The sequence below is a fragment of the Pteronotus mesoamericanus genome, unplaced genomic scaffold, assembly GCF_021234165.1.
Source record: "Pteronotus mesoamericanus isolate MK-2021 breed Mesoamerican mustached bat unplaced genomic scaffold, CSHL_Meso_final contig_74, whole genome shotgun sequence".
Taxonomy (NCBI): Eukaryota; Metazoa; Chordata; class Mammalia; order Chiroptera; family Mormoopidae; genus Pteronotus; species Pteronotus mesoamericanus.
Window position 1 is genome coordinate 14,752,807 of NW_026555247.1, and position 26,223 is coordinate 14,779,029.

Below are 26,223 nucleotides of genomic sequence, written 5' to 3' on the forward strand. Positions count from 1 at the left end.
AAAGTCCATAATTTCATGGCTTTACTGGTATAGTCTACCAAACATTTAGAAATTAATACCAATTCTTTTCAAGCTCTTTCCAAAAGTTGAAGAGGACGGGACATTTCCAAACTCATAAAATCAGCATTACTTTAATATCAGGATGTGAGGGCGATCTGGCTGCGACATCTGTCACCCCATTGATCGCCAGGGTCGATTCGGCTAATCTGGCTGGCTAAGCGGGTGTTTCCTTCCTCCCTCACCGATCCATGTGCGTCCCTCCCGAAGCTGCGCGCTCGGTAGAAGAGGACGACCCTCCCAACTAGAGGAGAGGACCGGTCTTCGGTCAAGGGTATACGAGTAGCTGTGCTCCCCCGCTAGAACCTCCAAACAAGCTCTCAAGGTCAACATCTATTTATGATTAAAAAACTCTCAACAAAGGTATACAGAGGGAATGTACCTCAGTATAATGCAGTCCATATATGACAAGTCGACAATTAACATTATACTCAATGGTAAAAAACTGAGGCTTTTCATTTAAGATCAAGAACAAGACAAGGGTGCCCACACTTACCATTTCAACACAATACTGAAAGTCTTAGCCACAGCATTTAGGGAAGAAAAAAATAAAAGGTATTCAAATCATAAAGAAATAATTAAAATGTTCTGCTTGCAGAAAACATGATATTACGTATAGAAAAACCTAAAACACCACTACAAAACTGTTAGATTAATAAATAAATTCTGTAAAGCTGTAGGATAGAAAATTAATATACAAAAATCTGCTGCATTTTTATACATTTACAATGAACTATGTGAAGAAGAAATAAAACAATCCCATTTACAATATCAAAAATAATAAAACACTTAAGAATCAATTTAACTAAGGGAATGAAAGAGCTGTATATTGATGACTGTAGGACATTGAATAAAAGACATTAGACATTGGTAAAAGACATTGAATAATGAAAAGATAACCTACAAAAGGAAAAAATAATATTTGCAAACCATTTATATAATAAGGTTTCATATTTAAATACATAAGGGACTTGTACAACTCAGTAGATAAAAACCACATAACCCAATTTAAAATAAAATGGTCAAAGGATCTGAATAGACACTTTTCTGAAGGTATAAAACTTGTCCAAAAAAAGTACATGAAAATGTGCCCTACATCACTAATTATCAAGGAAATGCAAATCAGAAACAATGATCTATCACCTCTCACCAGTTAGGATGGCTCTTAACAAAAAGAGATAGATAGCAACTGCTGTCAAGGACATGAAGACAAGGGAACAATTATACGCTGTTGGTGAGAATGTAAATTGGTACAACCATTGTGAACCATAGGGTAAAGATTCTTCAAAAAATTAAACTAGAACTGCATTATGATCCAGCAATCCCACTTCTGGGTATATATTTGAGGAACAAAATCAGTTTCTCAAAGAGATGTCTGCGCTTTAATATTCATTGCAGTATTATTCATGTTAGCCAAGAGTTGGAGACAACCTATGTCAGTCAGTAGATGAATGGATAAAGGACATATATCTATATCTATCTCTGTATCTATATCCATTTATATCTATATCATCTGTTTCTATATATCTATATCAATCTGGCCATTAGAAAGAAGGAAATCCTGCCATTCCCAACAAGATGAATAAATCTAAAGGACATTATGCCAAGTGAAATAAACCAGGCAGAGAAAGACAAATGTTGTGTCATCTGACTTATGTGTAGAATCAAAAAAATTTTAACAGAAACAGAGAGTATGGAATGGTGGTTACCAAGGGCTGAGGGGTGGTGAAAATGAGGGAGATAGTGGTCATAGGTATAAGCCTTCAGTTATAAGATGAAAGAGTTCTGAGGCTGTAATGTGAGTATGGCGACTATAGTTAAAAATACAACATTACCTACTTGAAATTTGCTGAGACTGGAGACCTTAAGCAAAATAGCCACAAAAGGAAAAAAAGTAACTGGGCAAAGTATGGTAATTATGTCACAAAGTGTACAAATGTCAAATCATCACATTTTATACTTTAAATATATACAGTTTTATTTGTCAATTATACCTAAATAAACTTAAAAAAATTAAAGAAAAGAATAAAGAGAGGGATGTATGTAACAAAATTATATCTGAACAATTTCCAGCACTGAAAATCAACACGTGTCATTAAATTGGAAAGTCCTAATTAGTGCTAAAATGGCACGCAGAGAAGCACACACTCCTCTAGACATGCAATTGTGAAATTTCAGGACTCTGAAACAGCAAGAGAAAAATCTGAAGTTCCTAGACTGAAAAAAAACAGGTTACCTACAAAAAAATGATATCCAAATGCCATCAGATGTATTACCAAGCAGCTAAATGAAAGACAGATGTTTAGAGAGCTAATGTATAATGTGACTATAGTTACCAATATTGTATTAAATACTAGAAATGTGCTAAGAGTACATTTCAAGGGCTCTCATTGCACACAGAAACAGCAACTATGTGAAGAGATATGTTAATTAGCTTGCCTGTAGTAATAATTTCACTATTTATATCAAATTATTATGATGTACAACTCAAGTATTACATACAAGTTCTTAAAAAACTAAATGAAAGAAGAAAAACACCTTCAAATTAATGAGAAAAATTGACTTCTGATCTATAATATTACACTTTGATAAAATCCTTGTTTGAATGGGTTGAATGGAAAATGAAATGCTTGTGAGTGCATGGGAACAGAAGTATTTATTAGAATAAGATTTGCTATAAAGACTAGAAAGGCAGAGCTGGGGTGTAGGGCTCTGTTTTGTCTTGCGTTTGCTTCTTTTCTAAGATGAACAATATTTGCAGTGTCCATATGCTGTTAAAGTAGAGAAAAATAATAATGATTCACGGGGGGGAGGAGATAATTGTAGGTGTAAGGCTCCTGCATGTGTAAGAGAGGATGACATCCACTTGGCAAGTGCACGGATAGCGGGCCCTCTACCCAAGGGCAGCGTCTGTTATTGTGTCGTAACAGAGGAGAAGACAGTGTGTGAAGGCATGCAAATAGGCTGGTAAGAGAAAGAGGTAATTCTCATTTGATTTGTGTATGTTTATGAATTATTTAGGAAGATTATGGGCTTAAAATGAGGGTGATGTGGGCATTAGGACTGGAGAGTGAGAAAATATGAAACAGTTGCCAGAAAAACAAAATTGTCTAGAAATTTTTTGGCAAGGCTTAATGTCACTGGGGCTGTGTGCTCATAGAATTTAAGTTTTACTCAGCAGCAAATATACTGCAATATTAACGAAACTTAGATATGAGGGCTTCTAACTGACCCCAACTCCTTGTAAGGTCCTTTGAGTGTTTCAAAGAATGTTTTCTCATGGTCATATGTTTTTAGTTTGCAAAAATAAGGTATCTTAATCAAAACTTACTAAGACCAGTTTCTTTTTCTAATATAACATAACCTTGTCAAGTGTCATTGAAATGACTGTAGTCATTCTCTACTCATAATCTTGTACTCTTCTCTTATAAAGAGGCCTTATATTCTAAATCTTCATGCCCACCAAATCAGAATCCACTATGGTGAGATTATTTAGCACAGCTGCATTTTACTTGAGCCACATTCAACTGTTATGATTTTGATTTATTTCAATGATAGGGCTTTTGAAGTCACAGAAACAAGGTTTAGAAGGTTATTTAAATGGATGCGTATTTTGGTCAAATATAACTAATCTCTGTAAGAGAGAAGAACAAGAAAGTGGGGTAGCAATGATGGAGGGTGAAAAATTTTTGGAGGGATAGTACTAGTAGAGTAAGTAAGCAAGAAAGAGAGGTGTTTGTTGTCAGAGTAAATTCTTAAATTGATATCAGAAAGTGTCGTCATTATTGGAAATGAAGAGGCGCAGGATAAAACTCTAACAGCGGGTGGCTGCTGTGAGATGGAAGAAAAGATTGATGGTTATATAGAGGTCTCAGAACTGAGAGTCCAAGTCCTTGCATGCACTGAATGCAGACCAAATTCAAATTTTGACATCCTCTGCAGCGGAAGAGGATAAAAAAAATGGGAAGGGTGATTTATTTGTAATATTTTAAAACCTTAAAAAGTGTGTAAAGTAGGCTAACATATTGGTAAGTAGTTAATTTTGAATGGTGCATATCCTCTTGTCTTTTTTAATATTTAAAAAGTTGAAAAATAAAACAAAAGCAAAATAGCTTAAGAGTATTCATGCAAAAGTTTGTTTTTTCAATGCTAAAAAAAAAATCATATTTCATACTCCTATGAAGAACTCAGATTAATGGCCTGGCAAGATGTAGCTAAACATCTCAAGTGAGTAAGAGAAACACGGTACCCTGTGGATTCATTCTAGGTATTCCAGGTTATTTAACAACTTCAATAATATTTTAATTGTTACCTCTATGAATAAGTCACCATCCTGTTAATTCTTGATAAATATATTTCATAAAAGATAGCAGTATGTCTTTATTGTGTTCAACAGCTTTTTTGCTCATTTCCCTCGATTATCAACCTCATCTTTGGATCACTGTCGTTACAATGACATAGTCTTGCTTGAGGTACAGTTGAAGTAGGTATTCAGCATATTTTGCACAATTTGAATGTAAGAAAAATGGCACTACTGAAATTCCTACCACACAGTTAACTTCAGGCAAACTAAATCCAAATTAATCAATTTCATATCATCTTACACAAATTCATTTTCCTTGACTTAGGCTGCTGAAGCTTGCTTATCATGTGATTAAGCAATCAGGTGAATTTGTGTGCTCAAGTCAAATTTCCCAAATGTAAAGGGTATATTTCTAGCGGATGCTGGCTTATTTGAAAGACAAAATTATTAAATTATACACTGCTACCACAAGGTAAACAATCATATACCATCATCAACACCAGAAGGCCTTGCAAGTATTTGTATGCAGAGTACTGAACAAAGCCTGTTAATGAATATGTCATTTACCTTTTAATGTTGACATTTTAAAAATAAATTATATGTGAACAATAAATCACATATTGAATTATGTATCATTCAATTAATGTAATAGTTGGGAATATCATCAAATGGTGAGATGGTATTTAGTGGAATCTTGGTATATATAACAGCCTGAAGTTTCCTAAGAGTATTCACTAGACCTGTATAAATATCAGGTTATTTGTTTTAACATTTTCTTATTATTTTTAAATTAATTACAAAGAAACTGGAACTAAGAGGATGGTGGTTCAGGTAAATGTTAGACTAACAAAGAAAAAAAGTAAAGAGTAAGAAGAACAAGATCTCTTTTGGGAAAAGCTATAGCTATAATCAAATATATGGATGGATATTGGAATAAAACAAAGAGCGGTTGACATTTTTTGAAGAAGTCAGTAAACGTCTTGTCCACAGTCTGCGGTAACGCGTTAGAAATAGGAGCCGAGACTTGTCAATGGAGGAGGAGAGGCAGTGTTGCCAAGTGGAAAGAACATACATTTTGGAGTCAGACTGACCTACACTGAAACCCTGATTGTTCCTTGTGTAACTGAGGGGATGGTTTCATGTACAATCTCCTGATCTGTAAAATCTGCTTAGTAACAGCTACCATAGACATTGTTATAAAGATTAAATATGAAGGGGATAATACAGCAGGTCCACTGTCGTTTCATTCTATATCATTTAGTTATAAAGTTGATGAGATGCCGTAGGGACTTAACTCTGTTTATATCAACCCGCCTATGGCAAAATCGGTTGCATTATATGTTGACTTGCTGTACTTCCAAGAACCTATTGACACAATAAGTGAGGACTTACTGTATGTACATTGTGCTAATGCACACTGAGTAACACATACAAATGATTTAATAAAGTTTTTTTGTTAATCAAGCAGTATATAACAGCCGGGATCTTTATTATGTGTTATCTGGTGTAATGAGATGGAAGACAATGAGAGAAAAAAGACAAATATAACAAAGGTAAGAAACCATTAATATTACCTGGGAGCAGAAAGAGATATCACAGGTTATTTTGCCATCAAAACATATTAACAGAGAGAATAAGAGCCCAGAGATACTAAAGCAGAGAAAGAAATAAGGATAGCAAACTTTTATTTTCAGCTCTCATTAGTTCATTATGCCATTTATTTAACACATAGACACTCAAAACAGACACACACAATTCGTACAAATAGGAGCTCAGCTGAGAAGAAACAACAAACAAGCAAACCAATAGTAACTGTACATAATGTGGTAAGTGCTAGGAGAGAGCCTATGGAACCCAAGAAGATTAGTTAAATGGATACTTGTCAAACATTGATTACATGTCAAGTGCTACACCAGGTGGCTGGGATACAAAGATGAACTAAAACAAAGGTTCTCTGTTTATACTCTCATGAAGGAAAAATAAAACATGAAAAACAGCATCCTGTGCAATCGTAAGTACAATAATGGGGGAAGCACTTAATATCACCTTGGTTTATAGATAGGGGGAAATAAGTTACCAACAGGGAAAGCAGCTGGAGGAGTTAATGTGTGAGTTATTGTATGAGTAATCAATCATATTTAAACATACAAGGCAGGAAAAAAAGGAGCAGGAGCAGTAAAATCAGGGGAATTTCAGTCAGAGGAATACCAGAAATATAGATTGAAGCTTAAAACAATGAGTTTGGAGATGCAAGCATTTTAACAGGCTAGGACCATGGAAGGGAGTGGTACGAGATGAGTCTGAAGTTGTATAAATGACAGATTTCAGTGTCTAATCTATCAGTCTAGGAGCCTGGACTTAATCCAATAGCTGATAGGGAGGCGCTGCAACATTTTTAGTTGCTGAAAGTAACACTTCATCCTTGGTAGATAATTTGCACCACTGATGCTGTATGTGTGAGATCAGAGGGCTCAAACTTGGAGTGCGGTAGACCAGCTGGAAGCTTACTTTAATATTCCAATTAAGAGACAATTAGGGCCTGGTTTATTTCAGTGATCATTGAAATGAACAGAAAGGAAAGCAACTATTGGAGAAATATTTAAAAGACAGAAGTTGGTTAAGATGTTGTCTGTAAGCAGGTAGCAAGGGATATAGGATGATGCCTGAAACAAAACACTTGGTAGACTATAGTGCCAAGATGTGGTGTTAGGGGAGAGAGTAGATATTCAGAATGATACTATCAGGAGAACTAAAAGATATGGCTAGAGGTTAAAATGGAAAGAAAAAATATAATACATACTAAAATAATGAGTAAGTAAAATTTCTGGAATAGGGAGTTGACCAAGAATGTAAATCGGGCCGTGGGTAGAACCCTAGGCCGATCTATCAGGGGGCAGGCAGAGATTAAATGAGCTGCTCTAGCATTCCTACAGGGAATAGCTTCAGAGAATTAAAGAGAGAACCAAGACAATGGCATTCTGAATCTTACAAAGGGCATAATAACACGTGGGTCACATAGGGAAAAAAAGGCATGCAATGAGACTAAAAATTATCCAGTGGATTTAGGAATGGAGGTGTTTTGTTTTTGTTTTTTAACTTAAGTAACATAAACTTTGTTAGCAGGGGGGATTTCAGAAGGTGGGTTTTTTTTTAATTCAAGGAAGATAAATTTTGTTAGCAGGGGGAGTTTCAGAAGTCAGACTGTTTTTTGTCAAAAAGTGATGAATAGACAAGCAAATATTGCTAATAATCTAGTAAATAGTGCTAATTAAATGAAAAATTTAATGAGAATGGAAGAAAAATACTGTGTAATGGTCAAAGATACAAACAGGATGAAAGCAAGGACTTCATTTTCAAGATGGTTAATGATGAATATAGGCTGAAGGAAAATAAGGAACGAAGACATCCGAAACAGAAGTGAAAAGAATAAAGCCACGGCCACTACAGGGCAAAAGGGATTAAGACCAAAAGCACAGAGAGAGGTATTGGCCCTGAACAGGACTTGAATTTAAATTTACCCTTGAATTTAAAGAGGCAGGAAAGCTGTTTGCAGATATTGTCACTATAGAGTACATGTATTTGACAAAAACACATCATATCCTCAATTTCCCCTTTCAACATGAGTAAGCTATAGTGTAATTAAAATTACAAGTTTTATTTCTGAGTTTATCTTGTTTGGGATTTATTGTGATGCCTGACCCTAAGGATTCATGCTTTAAAAAAGCAATGAACTATTTTATCTGCCATTACCTTTTTAAATATTGTGTTCCTATTTTCTCCTTTATTTCTCATTCCATTCTCTATATCTTTATATTTCTCCTATATCTTCTCTCTCTTACTCTGTGAGCTACATTTGGGGCTCCTCTTTGTGTTTTTAACTGCACTGGTTCTTTTTTTCCTAGCTGTATTTTCTATTTAATTAATAAACTATTTAATGGAAATAAATCTAGTTTTACAAGTTTTGGTGAATTCTTTTTCAAATCTACCTGAACTTTTTTGATAATATTCTATTAGTTTTAGTTGTTGTTGTTGTTGTTCCCTTCAACCATTTTAAACTTACATAGGTAAATTTAATAATTCTATTATTTTAAATTATTGGCGGTTAAATATACTAATGGTTACTTCTGATTACTCTCATTCATGTTGAATTTTTCCTTATGGTTTTGTAATTTTGTGAGCAAATCCTTACAAACTTGAGAATCTTATGTGGCCTGGGTCAATTTATTCCTCTAGAGAATATTTATCAAAGTAGGATCACGTTTTCTTAACGATAATTTCTCTGTTAGGGGTCTCTAAGATCATATAGATGGTGGCAATAAAAACATCTAACTAATGTAAAAAGAAGCCAGACCAAAAGTGTTCTTCCTTGTTTTCCCCTCACCCAGGTCCCAAGCTTAGACAAACATATTTTGTCTCTGCCTTTGCCTGTTGGTGTATTTTGTCCGCTACACCCCTTCACATGCCCTCACTTTATCCAGCTCTCTCACTTGCACAGGTCTGTGGTCACAGCCTATATTTGAAGACACTAAAACTTAATTCTGCTGTTTACCAAGTTCAGCAAAGCCACTCCTTCCTCCATATTTTCAAAGCAACCAAATATCAGCTGGAAATTTAGCTTGCAGCTGTTCAGTTACCTTCTTTGCCTTGGCCCCTGGGGATTTCCTTCTCTTTCCCATAAGCACAACACTTTATTTGAAGAATGAATGTCCTATTTATGCTCCATTTATAAGTGTTTGGTAGCAAAAGACCTTTCACATTGTCTATCATCAGCGTTGCAGAAAATGTAAATTCTCATTCCTTTTCTGTCTACATTATCTTTTTAAACACCTTATCCTGTCCTATTATTTAATTTAATGACTCCAAATTTGAATTTAGTATCCTCCTCATCTCTGTGCTATGGGCCTATGTATATAATTTTTACTTCTCATTTCCATTTGAAGAGCTAAAAGGAATCTGACACTTAATATGGCCCACGGAGGATACTTATATCTCCTCCAAAATCCCCTTTAAAAATTCTTCAAGCCCCTGTTATCTCAGCAAGTGGTCTGACCATTTTTCCTTTTCCTTTACTCATTTCTTCTATCCCAATTACCAAAAGATTCTTTTGGCATTCCATCCAACATACAGGGTGGTGCCAAGTAACGTAATAATTAATAAACAGTAGTATAAGAGTAACTTCTGTGTTTCATGTACTCAAAATTAAAAACCTACTTTTGCCCCACCCTGTGTATTTGAATATCAGTTATTTGTTACCATTGCTACTGAAATAATCTTGATGTATGTCATCATTATAAATTTTCCGAATCCCCAAAAAAGCTGTCCTTATATTCTCAGAAGTCCATCCTTCACTACGCTGCCTAATAGATCTTTCTAAATTGTAAGATGCTTTAAATAGATTAAATGTTTTAATTCATATGCCATTATCACAACCTACTTACAGGAGTGCAGAATCTGAGCCCTGTTTGCCTTCCCAACATTTATCTCCCTGAATTATCCCACTCACCACAGTTCTTCTGAAACATTGGCCTCTGTTCTGCATCCAGAACACAAAGAATTTTTATCCATCACAGGGCTTTTGCATGTTCTATTCCTTCTGCTTGGCGTGTTCTTCCCCAGACTAGCTCAAGACTGACACATACTGATTCAAGTCTCCACTCAAATGGTACCTTCTTAGAGAGAGGCATCCCTGAGTGTCTGTGCTAGAGAAGGGTCCCAGTCCCCCCCAACCCTGTCGCTCTCTAGCGTGTCATCCAATTTTATCTTCCTCACAAGAGTATCAGGAGCTGAATTTTTAAAAATTATTTATTATTTCACATGTGGATTATCTATTTGGGGGAACGTAAATTTAAACAATATCCCCAGCATTTAAAATAATATTTCACACAAAGCCAGAGCTCAAAACACACATGCACATAAACATACATTTGCTTTTTAGGTCTAAGTTTTGTCTTTTTTTAAAAATATAAACCTTGATTATGAAGTTAGTCATAAACATAAATTACACTATAAGTCTATTAGTTATAATTACAAAATTATAAAATTGCTGTTTGCCTAAAGTAAAAATAAAGAGATGACACTATTTCCAACATTAACCACTAAGTGATAAAAACCATTTATTTTTATATTATTCTGTATCTTATGTAACATTTTATAATGTACTACAATGAATGTTTTCTATCAAAACTATTACTCAACAAATATTTAATGCACATCAACAATATGTCAGGTATCGGATGAGTCCTTGAGGACCTAAAAATGGGGAGAAATAATCATAGATTCTACTTGTCCTTGAGGACCTAAAAATGGGGAGAAATAACCATAGATCCTACTTGCAAACAGTTATAAGATAGCAGCCACACAGCTGGGCAAGAATTATATATTTTATCTTTTTTATTTTATGTGTGAAATGTCACTAATGCTATACTATTTATAAGAGGAAAAAACAAAATAAATTTGAGATCTTCATAGAAGGCAGGGTACTTACAGAAAACCACAGAATTGAATAGGGAAAAAACCACAGGGAATCATAGTCACTAACGACTAAAATAGGTTGCAGCTTCAGAGTCTCCTGCTAACTAAAGCCTTTCCTGTCTTATTGTATTTATAAGGCTACTAATAAAGTATAGCTTCTATGATAATTACTTACTTGTTTCCTTGTGGACTCACAGAAGGTGTGTATATATATATGTGTATATATATATATATATGTGTGTGTGTGTGTGTGTGTGTGTGTGTATTATATACATATATATATAAATAAAATAAAAAAGATAAAATGCACACTTCTTGCCAGGCTCTGTGCCTGCTACCTTATAACTGTTTGCAAGTAGCACCTCTGGATATTTTCTCCCGTTTTTGGATGCTCAAGGATTAATCTGATACCTGATATATTGTTGATGTGCATTAAATATTTGTTGAATTAGATAGATAGATAGATAGATAGATAGATAGATAGATAGATAGACAGACAGATAGATAGATGATAGAACATTTGGATAGCTTCCTTTTTGTGATGTCTGTTCAAGTCAAGTCTTTGGCCCCTTTTTATGGATTATTTGCCTTTTATTTTATTTTGTTATTTTCATATATTTATTTTATGCTTACTATTATATATTTATACTTGATTATTATGTTTAACGTTGATTTAATGGTATATTGATTTATTTCCTCAGATATAAGTATTACATATTTTTAATTAATTAATTTATTTTTTCAAATACATTTTTCTCTGCCAACCCCCTACCACTTTCTCTTGCCTCCTCCCTCCTTCCCTCCCTCAGCTCTTCCCCTTTGGTTTTGTCCATGAGTTCTTGCTATATGTTCCTTGACTTTCCCCTTCCCTTCCTTTTCCCCGCCACCCCTCCCTCCTCCCCTCTTGTCTCTGTTGATTTCTTTTCCTTTCAGTGTCACTGGTCTTATTTTCCTTGCATCCTTGTATTGTTGGTTAGGTTCCACTTATAGGTGAGATTATATTGTATTTGTCTTTGGCCCCCTGGCTTATTTTGCTTAGCATAATGCTCTCCAGTTCCATCCGTGCTATCACAAAGTGTAGTAGTTCTTTTTTTCTTTCTGCTCCGCAGTATTCCATTGTGTATATGTACCATGACTTTTTGATCCAGTCATCTACTGATGGGCATTTAGGTTGCTTCCAACACTTGGCTATTGTCAATTGGGCTGCTATGAACATTGGGGTGCGTAGGTTCTTTTGAATTGGCGTTTTGGGATTCTTAGGGTATAGTCCCAGCAGGGGAATCACTGGATCCAAAGGCAGTTCCATTTGCAGCTTTCTGAGGAAATTCCACACTGCTTTCCACAGTGGCTGCACCAGTCTGCATTCCCACCAACAGATGGACTAGGGTTCCCTTTTCTCCACAGCCTCGCCAGCACCTGTTGTTTGTGGATCTGTTTATGATGGCCATTCTGACCGGTGTGAGGTGGTACCTCATGGTGGTTTTGATCTGCATTTCTCTGATGGCTAGTGATGCCGAGCATCCTTTCAAATGCCTCTGGGCCCTCTGTATCTCCTCCTTGGAAAAGTGTCTGCCCAGGTCCTTTGTCCATTTTTTGATTGGATCGTTTGTCGTCTTGGAGTGGAGTCGAGTGAGTTCTTTATATATCTTGGAGATCAAACCTCTATCTGATGTATCATTAGCAAATATATTTTCCCATAGGGTTGGCTCCCTTTTCATTTTGCTGATGTTTTCTTTTGCCATGCAGAAGCTTCTTATTTTGATGAGGTCCCACTTGTTTATTCTTTCCTTTATGGCCCTTGCTTTAGGAGACATATCAGTGAAAAAATTGCTGCGTGGGATACCTGAGAGTTTCCTGCCAATGTTCTCCTCTAGGACTTTTATGGTGTTGTGACTTCTATTTAAGTCTTTTATTCATCTTGAGTTTATTTTTGTGTATGGTGTCAGCTGATGATCCAATTTCAATTTTTTGCATGTAGCCGTCCAGCTCTCCCAACACCATTTGTTGAAGAGGCTGTTATTGCTCCATTTTATGCTTCTGCCCCCTTTGTCAAATATTAGATGTCCATAGAGACCTGGGCTTATTTCTGGGCTTTCTATTCTGTTCCACTGGTCTATGGGTCTCTTCTTGTGCCAGTACCAGATTGTTTTGAGTATAGTGGCTTTGTAGTAGAGTTTGATGTCCGGTATTGTGATGCCTCCTACTTTGTGTTTCTTTCTCAAAATTGCTGCGGCTATTCGGGGTCGTTTATGGTTCCATATAAATTTTTGAAATGTCTGTTCTATTTCTGTGAAATACGTCATTGGTATCTTAATAGGGATTGCATTGAATCTATAAATTGCTTTGGGGAGTATGGACATTTTGATGATATTAATTCTTCCAATCCATGAGCATGGTATATGCTTCCATTTATTTGTGTCTTCCTTAGTTTCTTTTTTCAATGTTGTATAGTTTTCTGCGTACAGGTCTTTTACATCTTTGGTTAAATTTATTCCTAGGTACTTTATTTTTCTTCTTGCTATATCGAATGGTATTTTTTTTCTGATTTCTTCTTATTCTATTGCATTGCTGGTGTACAAAAATGCCTTTGATTTCTGAATGTTGATTTTGCATCTACTGTTGATTTGCCAAATTCACTTATTAGTTTGAGGAGTTTTTTGGTAGAGTCTACAGGGTTTTCTATGTACACTATCATGTCATCTGCAAACAATGATAGCTTTACTTCCTCCTTTCCTATTTGGATGCCCTTTATTTCTTTTTCTTGTCTGACCGCTGTGGCTAGGACTTCCAATATGGTGTTGAAAAGAAGTGGTGAAAGCGGACATCCTTGCCATGTTCCCAATCTTAGTGGGAAAGCTTTTAGTTTTTGCCCATTGAGTATGATATTGGCTGTAAATTTTTCATACATGGCCATTATTACGTTGAGGAATGCCCGTTTTATTCCCATTTTGCTGAGTGTTTTGATCATAAATGGGTGCTGTACCTTATCGAATGCCTTTTCTTCATCTATCGAGATGATCATGTGGTTTTTGTCTTGTCTTTTATTTATGTGATATATTATGATTATTGACTTGTGTATATTGAACCATCTCTGCATGCCTGGGATGAATCCCACTTGATCGTGGTGGATAATCTTTTTAATGTATTGCTGGATGCGGTTTGTCAATATTTTGTTGAGGATTTTAGCGTCTATGTTCATCAGCGAAATTGGCCTGTAGTTTTCTTTCATTGTAGGGTCTTTATATCATTTTGGGATTAGGGTGATGCTGGCCTCAGGAAAAGAGTCTGGGAGTCTTCCCTCCTCTTGGATTTTTTGGAATAGTCTGAGAAGGACAGGGGTTAGCTCTTCCTTAAATGTTTTGTAAAATTCTCCTGTGAAACCGTCTGGCCCTGTGCTTTTGTGTGCTGGGAGTTTCTTGATGACTGCTTCAATTTCCCCAACTGTTATCGGTCTGTTCAAGCTTTCTGTTTCTTCCTCCTTCAGTGTTGGAAGATTATACTTTCCTAAAAATTTGTCCATTTCATCAAGATTTTCAAACTTCTTGGCATGTAATTGTTCATAGTAGTTTCTGACAATCCTTTGTATTTGTGTGGTATCGGTTGTTATTTCTCCTTTCATTTTTGATATTATTAATTTGGGTCCTCTCCCTTTTTTCTTGATGAGTCTGCTTAAAGGCTTGTCAACTTTATTTATCTTTTCAAAGAACCAGCTTCTGGATTGGTTGATCCTCTGAATTGTTCTTTTTGTCTCTATGTCATTCAGTTCTGCTCTAATCTTGACTATTTCCTTCCTTCTCCTTGCTCTGGGATTTATTTGTTGTTGTTTCTCCAGTTCTTGAAGTTGTAGTGTTAGGTCTTTTATTTAAAATGTTTCTATCTTTTTAAGGTAAGCCTGTATTGCTATGAACTTCCCTCTTAGGACCGCCTTTGCTGTGTCCCATAGGTTTTGGACTGTTGTTTGTTCATTTTCATTTGTTTCCAGAAATTTTTTGATTTCTTCTCTTATCTCATTATTGACCCATTCGTTGTTTAATAGCGTACTGTTCAGTCTCCATGAATTTGCAAGTTTTTGAAGTTTCTCCTTGAGGTTGATTTCCAGTTTCAAGACCTTGTGGTCCGAGAAAAAGTTTGGTATTATTTCAGTTTTCCTGAATTTGCTGAGGTTTGCTTTGTGTCCTATCCTGTGGTCTATCTTTGAAAAACTGCCATGAGCATTTGAAAAGAATGTGTATTTTTCTTCTTTGGGATGTAAGTTTCTATATATGTCAGTTAAGTCTCTTTGATTCAGTGTGTCATTCAGCACCACAATATATTTATTAATGTTTTGTTTGGAAGATCTGTCCATTTTGGACAGTGGGGTGCTGAAATCCCCTACTATCAGTGTGTTGCTGTCTATATCTTTTTTGAAGTCATCCAACAATTTCCTTATAAACTTAGGGGCTCCTATATTGGGAGCATATAAGTTTATAATGTTTATGTCTTCTTGATAGATTCTTCCTTTAAGTATTATAAAGTGCCCTTCTGGGTCTCTTTTTATGGCCTTTGTTTTGAAATCTACTTTGTCTCATACAAGTATGGCAACCCCAGCCTTTTTCTCTTGCCCATTTGCTTGGAATTTTTTTTTTCCATTCCTTTACTTTCAATCTGTGTAGGTCTCTGGCTCTTAGGTGGGTCTCTTGTAGGCAGCATATGTGTGGGTCATGTTTTCTTATCCATTCAGCTACCCTGTGTCATTTGATTGGGGCTTTTAGTCCATTCACATTGAGAGATATTACTGATAGAAACTTACTCATCTTTCTCTTTGTACCTGTGTTCCTCTCTCTCTCATTCTTTTCCTTCATCTTCTTAAACCAGTCCCCTTAGCATATCTTGGAGTGTTGGTTTGGTAGAGATGTATTCTTTTAGACTTCTCTTGTCTGGGAAACTCCTTATTTCCCCTTCTATTTTAATTGAGAGCCTTGCTGGGTAGAGCAGCCTTGGCTGTAGGCCCTTGCTTTTCATGACTTGGAATATTTGTTGCCATTCCCTTCTGGCTTGTAGTGTTTCTGTTGAGAAGTCAGCTCCTAGGGGCCCCCTTGTATGTTACTTTCTCCTTCTCCCTTGCTGCCTCGAGGATTCTCTCTTTGTCTTTGACATTTGCCATTTTCATGATGATGTGTCTTGGAGTGGATCTCCTTGAGTCCCTCTTGAGTGGGGTCCTCTGTGCCTCCTGGATCCATGAGTGCCTTTCTCTCCTCAAATTAGGGAAATTTTCCATCATTACTTTTTCGAGGAGGTTCTCTATCCCTTGCTCCTCTTCTTTTCCTTCTGGTATCCCTATTATGCAGATATTATTGCATTTCAGGTTGTCCTACATTTCCCTAAATGCCTCTTCATTCTTTTTGAGTCTTTTTTCCATTTCTTGTTCTTTCTGGGAGCTTTTTTCTACCTTATCCTCCATCTCACTGATTCGATCCTCGGCTTCATCCAGCCTGCTTTGGATTCCTTCTACTGTGTTCTTCAATTCAGAAATGGTATTCTTCATATCCTCTTGTGTCTTCTTGATAGTTTCTGTGTCCTTTTCCAGGTTGATATAGTTTTTTGTAAGATCCTGATACTTTCTCTGCAGTTTCTCATAGTTCTCTTTGAGCTGGCTGAGCTCATTGAGCTTCCTTAGAACCATTGTTTTGAATTCAAAGTCTGATAGTTCCCTTGCCTCTGTTTCATTTAGCTCTCTCTGTGGGGAGTCCCCTTTTCCACTCATTTGGGGAGAACTTCTTTTTCTTCCCATTTTTGTGAGAGTCTGTTAAGTAATTTATTTATTTATTTTTTATTTATTTTTGCTCCTGCTTCAATTGAGCCGTCTAGATTTCCTGACTTTGTGGATTAAACGTCTATGGTAGTCGGTGGGTCTTTTTATTTATTTATTTATTTATTTTTCCCTTTACTTTTCTTTCTGGGCCTGCCTCTGATGATGTCAGTGGTTGACCCTATTTGATCTTGGGTCATTTATTTGAGCCTCCAGGCCTCTACTGTCTGTGTCTGACTCCTGCTTTGAGCAGCACTGTGACCCCTTCGGCCAGGGATGGACCATTTCTGTGGATCCCTCTGCGCTCTCAGGCTGGCTCCTTGAGCGTGCTCCCTAGTCCGGCAGGATCCCCTGCCCGCCTGGGCTCGCGCGTGCTTGCCCCAGCCCAGGGGGCTTATTCACGACCTCGCATACTCGTCTGGCCCCCCTGGCCTGCAGACACCCCGGCACTGGTCAGTTTAGGGTCTTCTATTGTGTGCTTTCCCCACTTTTGGCTCTTTGGGTGTGTTGCTTGCCCTGGCCAAATGGGGACTACGGAAATGGGAGGAAGTCAGTTCCAGGACTCTCCAGTTAATCCTGTCTCCGGTCTCTCCTCCAGGGACTCTGGGCAGCTCTGTGACCCCTTCGGCCCTGGATCTACTAATTCTGTGAGCCGCTCCGCAATCGCCGGCCCTGCGGGTCAATTTATGCCTGCCCTCCCCCATCTGCACACTCCCTCGCAGGCCATATCGGTGCCAACCTGTGGGAGGCCGTGCCTGCCTGCGTGAGCCCTCGCCAGCTCGCAGGGGTCCACACACACGCTCGCCAACCCTCGTCGGCCACTCAGCGCAAGTGTGCGCGCCTGCACTGGGTGGTTTTGGGTGTCTATTGTGTGCTTTTCGGCTTTTGGCTCTTTTATTACATATTTTTTTATCAGTCTGTGTTTTGCCTTTTCACTGACTTAATGGTGTCTGTATTCATCACTTGTTAAAAAATTTATTTGGTGTTTATTTTCCTGTTTAAGAAAGCTTTGCCTTGCCCATATTTAGAAGATATTTTTCTGTTTTCTTTGAGGCTTTTTATTGTTTTAACTTTCACATTTACAGCTACATGCTGTAAAAATTGATATTTGATATGGTGATAGGTAGGAATAAGTATTTCTAATGTTTTTATGTCTATTAAAAGTCCATTCAGTCTTCACTGCACTAAAGTGGTATATTGATCACAAATCAAGGGAGCATCTATGTATAGACCTAATTCTGGACTCTGTTCAGTTCTTCTGGTCTATTTATCTGTCCTTGTAACAACAGTAAGTCATCCTACATAGTGAGCTTTACTATAATTTATTAAAATATAAATTCTCAAGGTTATTTTTTTAGTACTGTTTGAAATAATTTTGCTTCTTAGATTTTCCATATACATTTTAGAAACAGCTTTTCAGTTTACACATACCCACACAATCATATTAACACAAAATATGCTAAAAATCTGTTTGAGATTTCATGAACATCTTCACAAAGTTGTTTTCTGATCCATTAACAACATATGTCCCTTCATAGATTTATTTCTTATTTACTTTGTCTCAATAATGTTTTGTATATTTCTGTATAGAGTTATTACACATTGACTTACTAGATTTAGTCCTTTAATTTCATGTTTGAAAATTATATTGTAAGAGTTATCTTTTTTTATTTCTAACTAATTGCTGTTCAAAGCTAGTGATGTTTCAGTTATCCAGCTATCTATTCTTTGGCCAGCACTACACAGTTTAAGAATTATATAAACTTTTTCACATTTAAATATATCATAGAGCTGATTATCATCATGAATGATCATTTTAAAATTATTTGGTAAGTTTCACTGGATAATCATTTTATTGTTATAAAATAATATTAGATTAGGAATTTTGTTACAATCACAATAAAAATTATAATTTATTAGGTTAAAACTTGACTTTTTCTCATTATTGAGTAATACATAAAAGTTTGATATGCCCCTATATTTACTCATTTTAAAAATATACTTCTTCAAGACTTACTCTAAAATTATAGTAATCAGGACAGTGGGATATTCATGAAAGGGCAGCCAAATAGAATAATGCAACAGAATAGAGACCCCAGAAACATCCCCACAGAAATACAGTCAAATAATATTTGACCAAGAGGCAAAGGCAATAGAGTGGAGCAAGGATTGTATTTTCAACAAATGGTGCTGGAAACAACTGGGTATCTACATGCAAAAAAGTGTAGCTACATACAGACCTTTTGCCTTTTATAAAAATAACTCAAATGGATTATAGACCTAAATGTAAAATGCAACTCAAACACACAATTATAAAACTCCTAGAAGATAACATAAGAGAAAACCTAGATGACCTTGAGTATAGGAAGGACTTCTTAGACACACTAGCAAAGGCGCAATCTATGAAAGAAATATTTGATGAGAAGACTTCATTAAAATTAAAACCTTTTCTCTGTGAAAGCCTGTGTCAAGATAATGAGAAAACAAGCCGCACATTAGGAGAAAATATTTGCAAAAGATACATCTGATAAAGAGCTGCTTCTAAAATACATGAAGAACTCTAAAAAACTCAACAGTAAGAAAACAAATAGCCTGATTAAAAAATTATCGAAGACCTTACAGACACCTCACCAAAGAACATATACATGGCAAATAAGCAAATGAAGAGATACTCTACATAATATTTCATTAGGGAAATATAAACTAAGACAACAAAATATCGTAATATGCCTTTTACAATGACCAAAATTCTGAAAACAGGCAACACCAAATACTGGCAACAATGTGGATTAACATGTACTCTCATTCATTGCTGGTGAGAATGCAAAATGGTATAGCAACTTGGTAATACACTTTGGTGGCTTCCTACAAAACAAAACATATTCTCATCATATGATCCATCCTGCGTGTTCCTTGGTATTTACACAAGTGAGTTAAAGACTTTTATCCACACAAAAGCTTGCATACAGATGTTTATGAAAGATTTATTTATTTACTTACTTACGTATTTACTTATTTATTTTTTATTGGATTTATTGGGTGACATTGGTTAATAAAAATCATATAGGCTTCAGGTGTACAATTCTATAACACATCATCTCTATATTGTTTTGTGTTCACTATCCCAAGTCAAGTCCCCTTCCATCACCATTTATCCCCCAATACACACTTCCACCTCCCCCGCCTCCCTTTCCTTCTAGTAAGCGCCATACTATTGTCTGTGTCTACAAAGGCATTTATTTTTTCTTAATTAGAAACAGACTCATGTAGAGGATTTATTTATGACTGCTAAAACTCAGAAACATCCAAGATGTTCTTTAGTAGGAGAATGGATAAATAAACTGTTATATATCCAAATATGGAATTTTAATCAGCACTACAAAGAAATGAGCTACCAAACCATGAAAGGACCTGGAGACACTGTAAGTGTATATCGGTAAGTGAAAGAAGCCAATCTGAAAAAGCTGCATACTGTATGATCCCAACTATATGGGATTGTGGAGACATTAAAAAGGTCAGTGGTTGCCTGAGTTTGGGAAGGGGGAATAAGAAAATGAGTAGGCACAGCACAGGGGATATTTAGGGTAGTGAAAATACTCTGTATGGTACCATCATGGTGAATGTCATCATGCATTTGTCCAAACCCACAGAATGTACATCAAGAGTGAACCCTAACATAAACTATGGACCTTGGGTGATTATAATATGTCAGTGTAGGTTCATCAGTTGTAACAAATGTACCACTCTGATGAGACATGTATAATAAGGGAGGAGACGATGCATGTGTAGGTGTTAGTGCATCGATGGGACATCTCTGTAAATTCCCCGCAATTTTGCCATGAACCTAATTTCTCTAAAAAATATACTGAAAATGTATAATTTTGTACACTTTAAATGTATACAATTTTTACTTCTCAAATTACTTCAGTAAAATAAAAGAAAAAGAAAATTTAATAAATTTCAATAATATCTGCTGTTTTATTCATTTATTCATAGAAGTTTCCCATTTTGTATTTACCTCTTTTTGCTGAATTTATGTTTCATTCTCTAATGATGAAATATTTTCTGCTTATATTTTCTAAGTAGATATTTGTGATTTCATGACCAACAAAGCTGTTTTCTTTTTCCTTTTATCTTTTTTTGGTGGTAGAGTCTATAAAGGCCTTTAATTATATTTCTTAACTCTGCCCTATCAGACAGTGCAGAAACTTTATTTTATACTGATTTATGACTTAGTGTTATAATTTATCCCATAAAATTTCTATTTCATGAAACTCTAGTTTCTAAGAAGCAAATGAAGTGATAAACATTAAAATGTTTGCTTGCCAATTTAAAGTACTTCTGCAGTTAGCACCTAACATCTATCTTAATGAATATCTTTCCTCAATTTCAGACCCATAAATCAAAGTGAAATCTAAACACTTACACTTGAATCATTCCATGTACAATTCCAAATCAATCACATCAATATCTTTCTTTCAATTTTTCCCCCTCCATACATCTCTCCTTTAATTCTGGCACCACCATCAAACCAGTTATCCCAACCTTAACTGTCCAATTACTCTTAACTCAGGAGAAATCTGACCATACAGCCCCTTTAGCAGACTTCCATACACTTAAACAGAGTCCAAACCTTTCAAATGAACCATTATCTAACACTTAGTTCTCTACCCTCAGTATTTGTCCCTGCCTGCGACATAAAAACATAGGTACACACACACGCAATTGGGTCAAGCGTTTGCTCTAAGCTCTAGGCCACACAACAAAAAGTGCAGCTCTGTCCAGCTCTGTGATTTCACCACAGTCTTACCTGTGCCCTAAGTAAATTTCAACTTTAATATTAGGTCTGCTATTTGGGATGGTTATTTTAAATTAATAGGTCAAGCGCATTTGGTCATTCACTAAATATCAGTTAAACTAAAGTTAGAATTGCAAAAAAAAAGAAATGAGATAAAGTAAAAAATCCTGAATCTGAATATAATGCCAGCCATGCTAGTTGTGGGACTTTATGAGAACTACTTTGCCACTCTGAATCCGAAGTTCCTTATTTCTTCCTTTGGAGGCATATGACAGTTATTTAGAAAAAGCAGAATTCAAGAGAAGATGTATAATATTCTGCGTCCTAAGTAATTAAAAAAATAGAGTTTGAAACAATATTGCAAATAGATATTTGCATTTATCATGTTTGAATAGACTTTTTAACAAGTACAGCCCTCGGTGAGAGCACAGGTGCATAACAGAGCAAGCTCATGTACTGCTCCTCTCCAGTAAATGGTACAGTCTTTTTGGAAAGCAGTGTTAAAGAAGCACTAGGAATTTAAAAGTATTATAGGCAATCTAACCTCCATTAGTCTATTTTGAATTTTAAAAAGGAATGATGCTAAAAATCATTTTTAACAAAAATTCACATTTATGCTAAAGCATAAATATAAAAACCTAAATACAAAAATCAGAGTATCATTGATAAAAATAATGGTTCACTCCTGCAATAGACTATTGTACAGGTCAAATTATATGTTTTAAATTTGTATAACAACATAATAAAAATTCTATTATATCATGTTGAGAATTAAATCAGGACATACAATTAGTTTCATTAAAAATCAGTGGCATATTAACAGTGATAACATCTATGTATTAAAATAATTTGAGGTTCAATGTGTTTTTGTACACTTTTTTGTACTTACTTTTCAATAACAAATATGCATTATAACGTTCTAAGAAAAGATCACACAAGATACTTTTGTTTAGAAAGCGCTAGAAATTTTGATAAAATGGAACTTTGAATATCATGACTTGGGAAATTAAAAATAAACTTTGGGGCATATTTAAGAATACAAGCTGAAAAGCAAAACCTCTCTCAAAAATATAGGGCTGCAAATGAGTAACTTAAATTTATCCTGAAATTCAAAGGTTTTCCACAAATAGTTTCCAGAAGAAAATGTACAACACAGTAAAAATATCCAAGAGCATGAGAAAACAAAACTGCAAAAGCATGAGCTAGAAGAAGTAGATTGCAAAGATTACAGCTATTTATATTATTAGATGTAGATTATAAAATAACTGTTGATATCTTTAAAAAGATGAGCTTTAAACATCTACAGCAAATAAGATATCATAAAATGACTCTAGAAAATTTGGAAGAAAAAAGGTAATAAAATTTGGGAAATACATAATTATTTTTGCATGTATCTATCTGAGAAACTTGCTAGTTACAAACAAGACTTTAAGAATGATTTGCAATACACGAACTGCTGATCATCTCATCAAATGTGGGCTCTGTCTTTATTTTATCTTCTTTTCCTCTGGAACAGCACTTAGGTATGTGGTAGACCTGACTTTTGCCTACACATACCTTAATCTTTCTATTATTTTATTAATCCTTCACTAATTCTCTGTTCAGCACTGTGCAATCTGCTGCTAAAATAATCCATTTAATTTTTAATTTCAAAGAAAAATTATGTAATCATGTAACATCTTAAGGTGTTACCTGGACACGCATAAGACATAACATGGAAATTTTTCCCTATAAACAGCACTACCTTTCCACTGTGTGTGATGATTGCATTAGTGTTCCCATTTATTCCCTATCTCTCTTTTTAAGAGTATTAGAATTCCCACCCTGCTGACATCAGGCATGGCCATATGACCTCCTTTGTTCAATGATGTGTAAGCAGAAGTAACATTTATCATCTTCCTGTGGAGACTGTGAGAGCCATCAGTGGTCTCACTAATGCACATGCACTATGAGAGCAACATGCCCTAGAGGACTCAAACCTTCGCCCTGGTTTTGAAAAGTAGGAATAGCATGAAGCACAAACACAGCTGAGTTGTAATGCAAGTGAAAAATAAACCTTTATACTCATGTCAATATATCACTAGGATTCAGAGTTTGCTCATTATTGAAGGATAACCTAATAAATGCTTTCTCGCGTTCTCTTCCTTTCCTCCAAAGGGGTCTTCTTCTCATTAGCCTACCCACTCTTCAAATTGTTTTTTCTCCTCTGGGTATCTTTCTTAATAAAATAAAATGCAGTAATATTAGCAACTACTGTTTTTGGTTACCTTTCAGAAAACAATGTTTCCTTTCTTAAAAAACATGTTTAATATATAGATAAATTTTATAATTGGTGGCATTCTATCATTTCTAAAGATAAAATCACCACTAAGAAATTTTAACAAACTTCCTATACAATCATCAAGTATCATCATCACTTCTCTCTTCTTTCCTCCTTCCCTCCCTTCAATAATTAATTGTGGATAGCATAGTATGTGTCAGATACTATGTTTAATGAGGAGGATTCAAAGTTGAAAAAAACGCATTATGGCCTATATCTGCCCTCATGGGTTTTCCCACGTTTTTTGAAGAAAACATACATCAGTCCAATATTCACACACAGAAAATTGCAAATATAACAATAAATATGAAGGAAAAAAGTATGTGTACCCTGTACACACATAACAGAGGAATTGGACTAAACTGGACAGTTGGTGAAAGCTTCTCAGAGCTGACCCCTAAACTGTAATCTCAAGGATAAATAGTAATCAAGTGGGTATAAGGAAGAGGAAAACCATTATAGGAAATGGAGATAGCATAAAAATGCCATATGGGCTCGGAAGAATATGCAGCAAATAAAAGAAATTCAAGTGAAGCCAATGTATTTGAATCAAATAAATAGGGGTGAACCAGGTGTGATATGAAACTGCAAAGGCCGGTGTGCCTGCCTATTCAGAGACCTTGTGGAATACATTAAGGACAGGTTGTTGTCCCTTTTTCTCAGCTAAAATCCATGCAAGTATAGAGAGAAATTGATCATACTTATAATGAAAAACAATAAAGAACATACCTCCCACAATGTAAATAATAGACTAGAAAAAGAGCATAGAGATTGTATGTAAACCAGCTTTGAAAGTCACTGCAAATTCATTCAAGACATAATGGTAGCTTGTACCAGGGTGCTGGTAAAGTAGTGAAAAGCAAATAGATTTTAAAAATACTTAGTATGTGAAAAATTTCTTGTTAACATGTTAAACATAGGCATCGAAATAAGGAGTCAAAAATACTTGTAGGTTTCCCAGCAAAGGAAAGTAATTTATTAGTTGCAGGGAGCTCAGGGTTGATTGAAGGAGAGCATGAATTTCATTAGATCTATTTTAATTTTAAAGTATCTTTGAGTATAAGAAGATATTCAAAAGGAGGTGATATGACTGAGTATAAAACCCTTTATAAGATCATTTTTCATTATTCTGAACTTTTAAAAGGATTCAGAGTGATGAAAGAGCAATAATTGAAACAGAAACAAAATTTACATTAGTGATAAACATAAACACCACCATACCATCCTAGAAACACAAAATGAAGAAGTTTATTATATTTAACATATTAGATGAGATCGGGCACATTCAGGGTGGTATGGCCATAGACAATTACATTTAACATATTAGGTCTGTTACGTAAGAATAAAAATTATGTTTGCAGAATTACCTGACATTGATTGCATCTCCAACAGTCTCAATATCCATCTCAAGTTTTTTCTTTTCCTCCAACAATTGAGCATATGTTATTGAAAGATCTGAAAAATCTTTTGTGATATTGGAAAGATCAATATCCCATGTTTTTTTCTTTAAGAAAAGAATAAAAGAATCATTTATACATGTTTATGTATCTCAAAAACAAATAATATATAAAATAATAAAATTTCTTTAGTTGCATAATTAAGGTTTGGGAATAGAGAATGAAAATCTAGTGGGAAGAAGAGAAAGGTCAACTTACTGCAGCATAGAAATTATTAAGTGATTCCAGATACTCATTTGCATAACTTTTTTTCTTCCAAAATAGTTGGTCATAAAGTCTTTTCAAATCATCTAGCTGACAAAAAATATACACAAAAATAAATGAATTATGGAGAATTATTTTGTAAAATAAGAAATAGATTTTATTTCATTTTATGCAGCTATCATAAGTTAATAAATATTGATTAAAATATATAAAATAATACCACAGGCTGTTTTCATTTATAAAATTGATTTAAGATTCAGCATAAAATGTAGCAAATCAGGCCTAACAGTGCTCAGATGAATTATAATGAAATGAATCTATCATAATAAAATAAAATATATTTAGTTATGTTGTAAGATTTGATAAAATTAGTAATTTAAGTCATAATTCATTACATCAACAAATTAAAGGAGAAAATAAACAAGAATATGGTCCACACATCACAAAATAGCCATTTGATACTTCACTATATAATTTTCATAATTTTTAAACTAGACATAGAAAAACTACCCAAATATAATATAAAGAAGCAGCAGAAATATAAAAATAAATCATAAAATGCTAAATGCATGTCCAATGAACTAAAGAATGAAAATGGATTATCTTTTATCAACACTATTAGTAATCATGGTTTGTGAAAGTTTAGCTAAATACATGCAATTGGATAATGAAACCAAATGTTACTATTATAATATGGAGTGTAAATAGTTAAGATGTCTTCAAACTTAGATTATATCATTGAATTTCTAGGAAAACAGAAGACTCTATCTAAAATTACAGTAAATGATTTTGGTAAAATGGCCATACAAAAACATAAGAAAAATG

At 35.0% G+C, this 26,223-nt stretch overlaps 1 protein-coding gene across 1 annotated transcript in view; it reads right to left on the reverse strand.

Moving 5' to 3' along the window:
* The window catches only part of CCDC178 (coiled-coil domain containing 178), a 297,827-nt gene that overhangs the window by 221,561 nt on the left and 50,043 nt on the right, over nt 1-26,223 (reverse strand). The window contains exons 10-11 of the mRNA XM_054583812.1: nt 25,393-25,488; nt 25,105-25,241 (exon numbers count right to left, since the gene is read on the reverse strand). Of these exons, the coding sequence (XP_054439787.1) occupies nt 25,105-25,241; nt 25,393-25,488 (233 nt within the window). The remainder of the gene's footprint in view (nt 1-25,104; nt 25,242-25,392; nt 25,489-26,223) is intronic.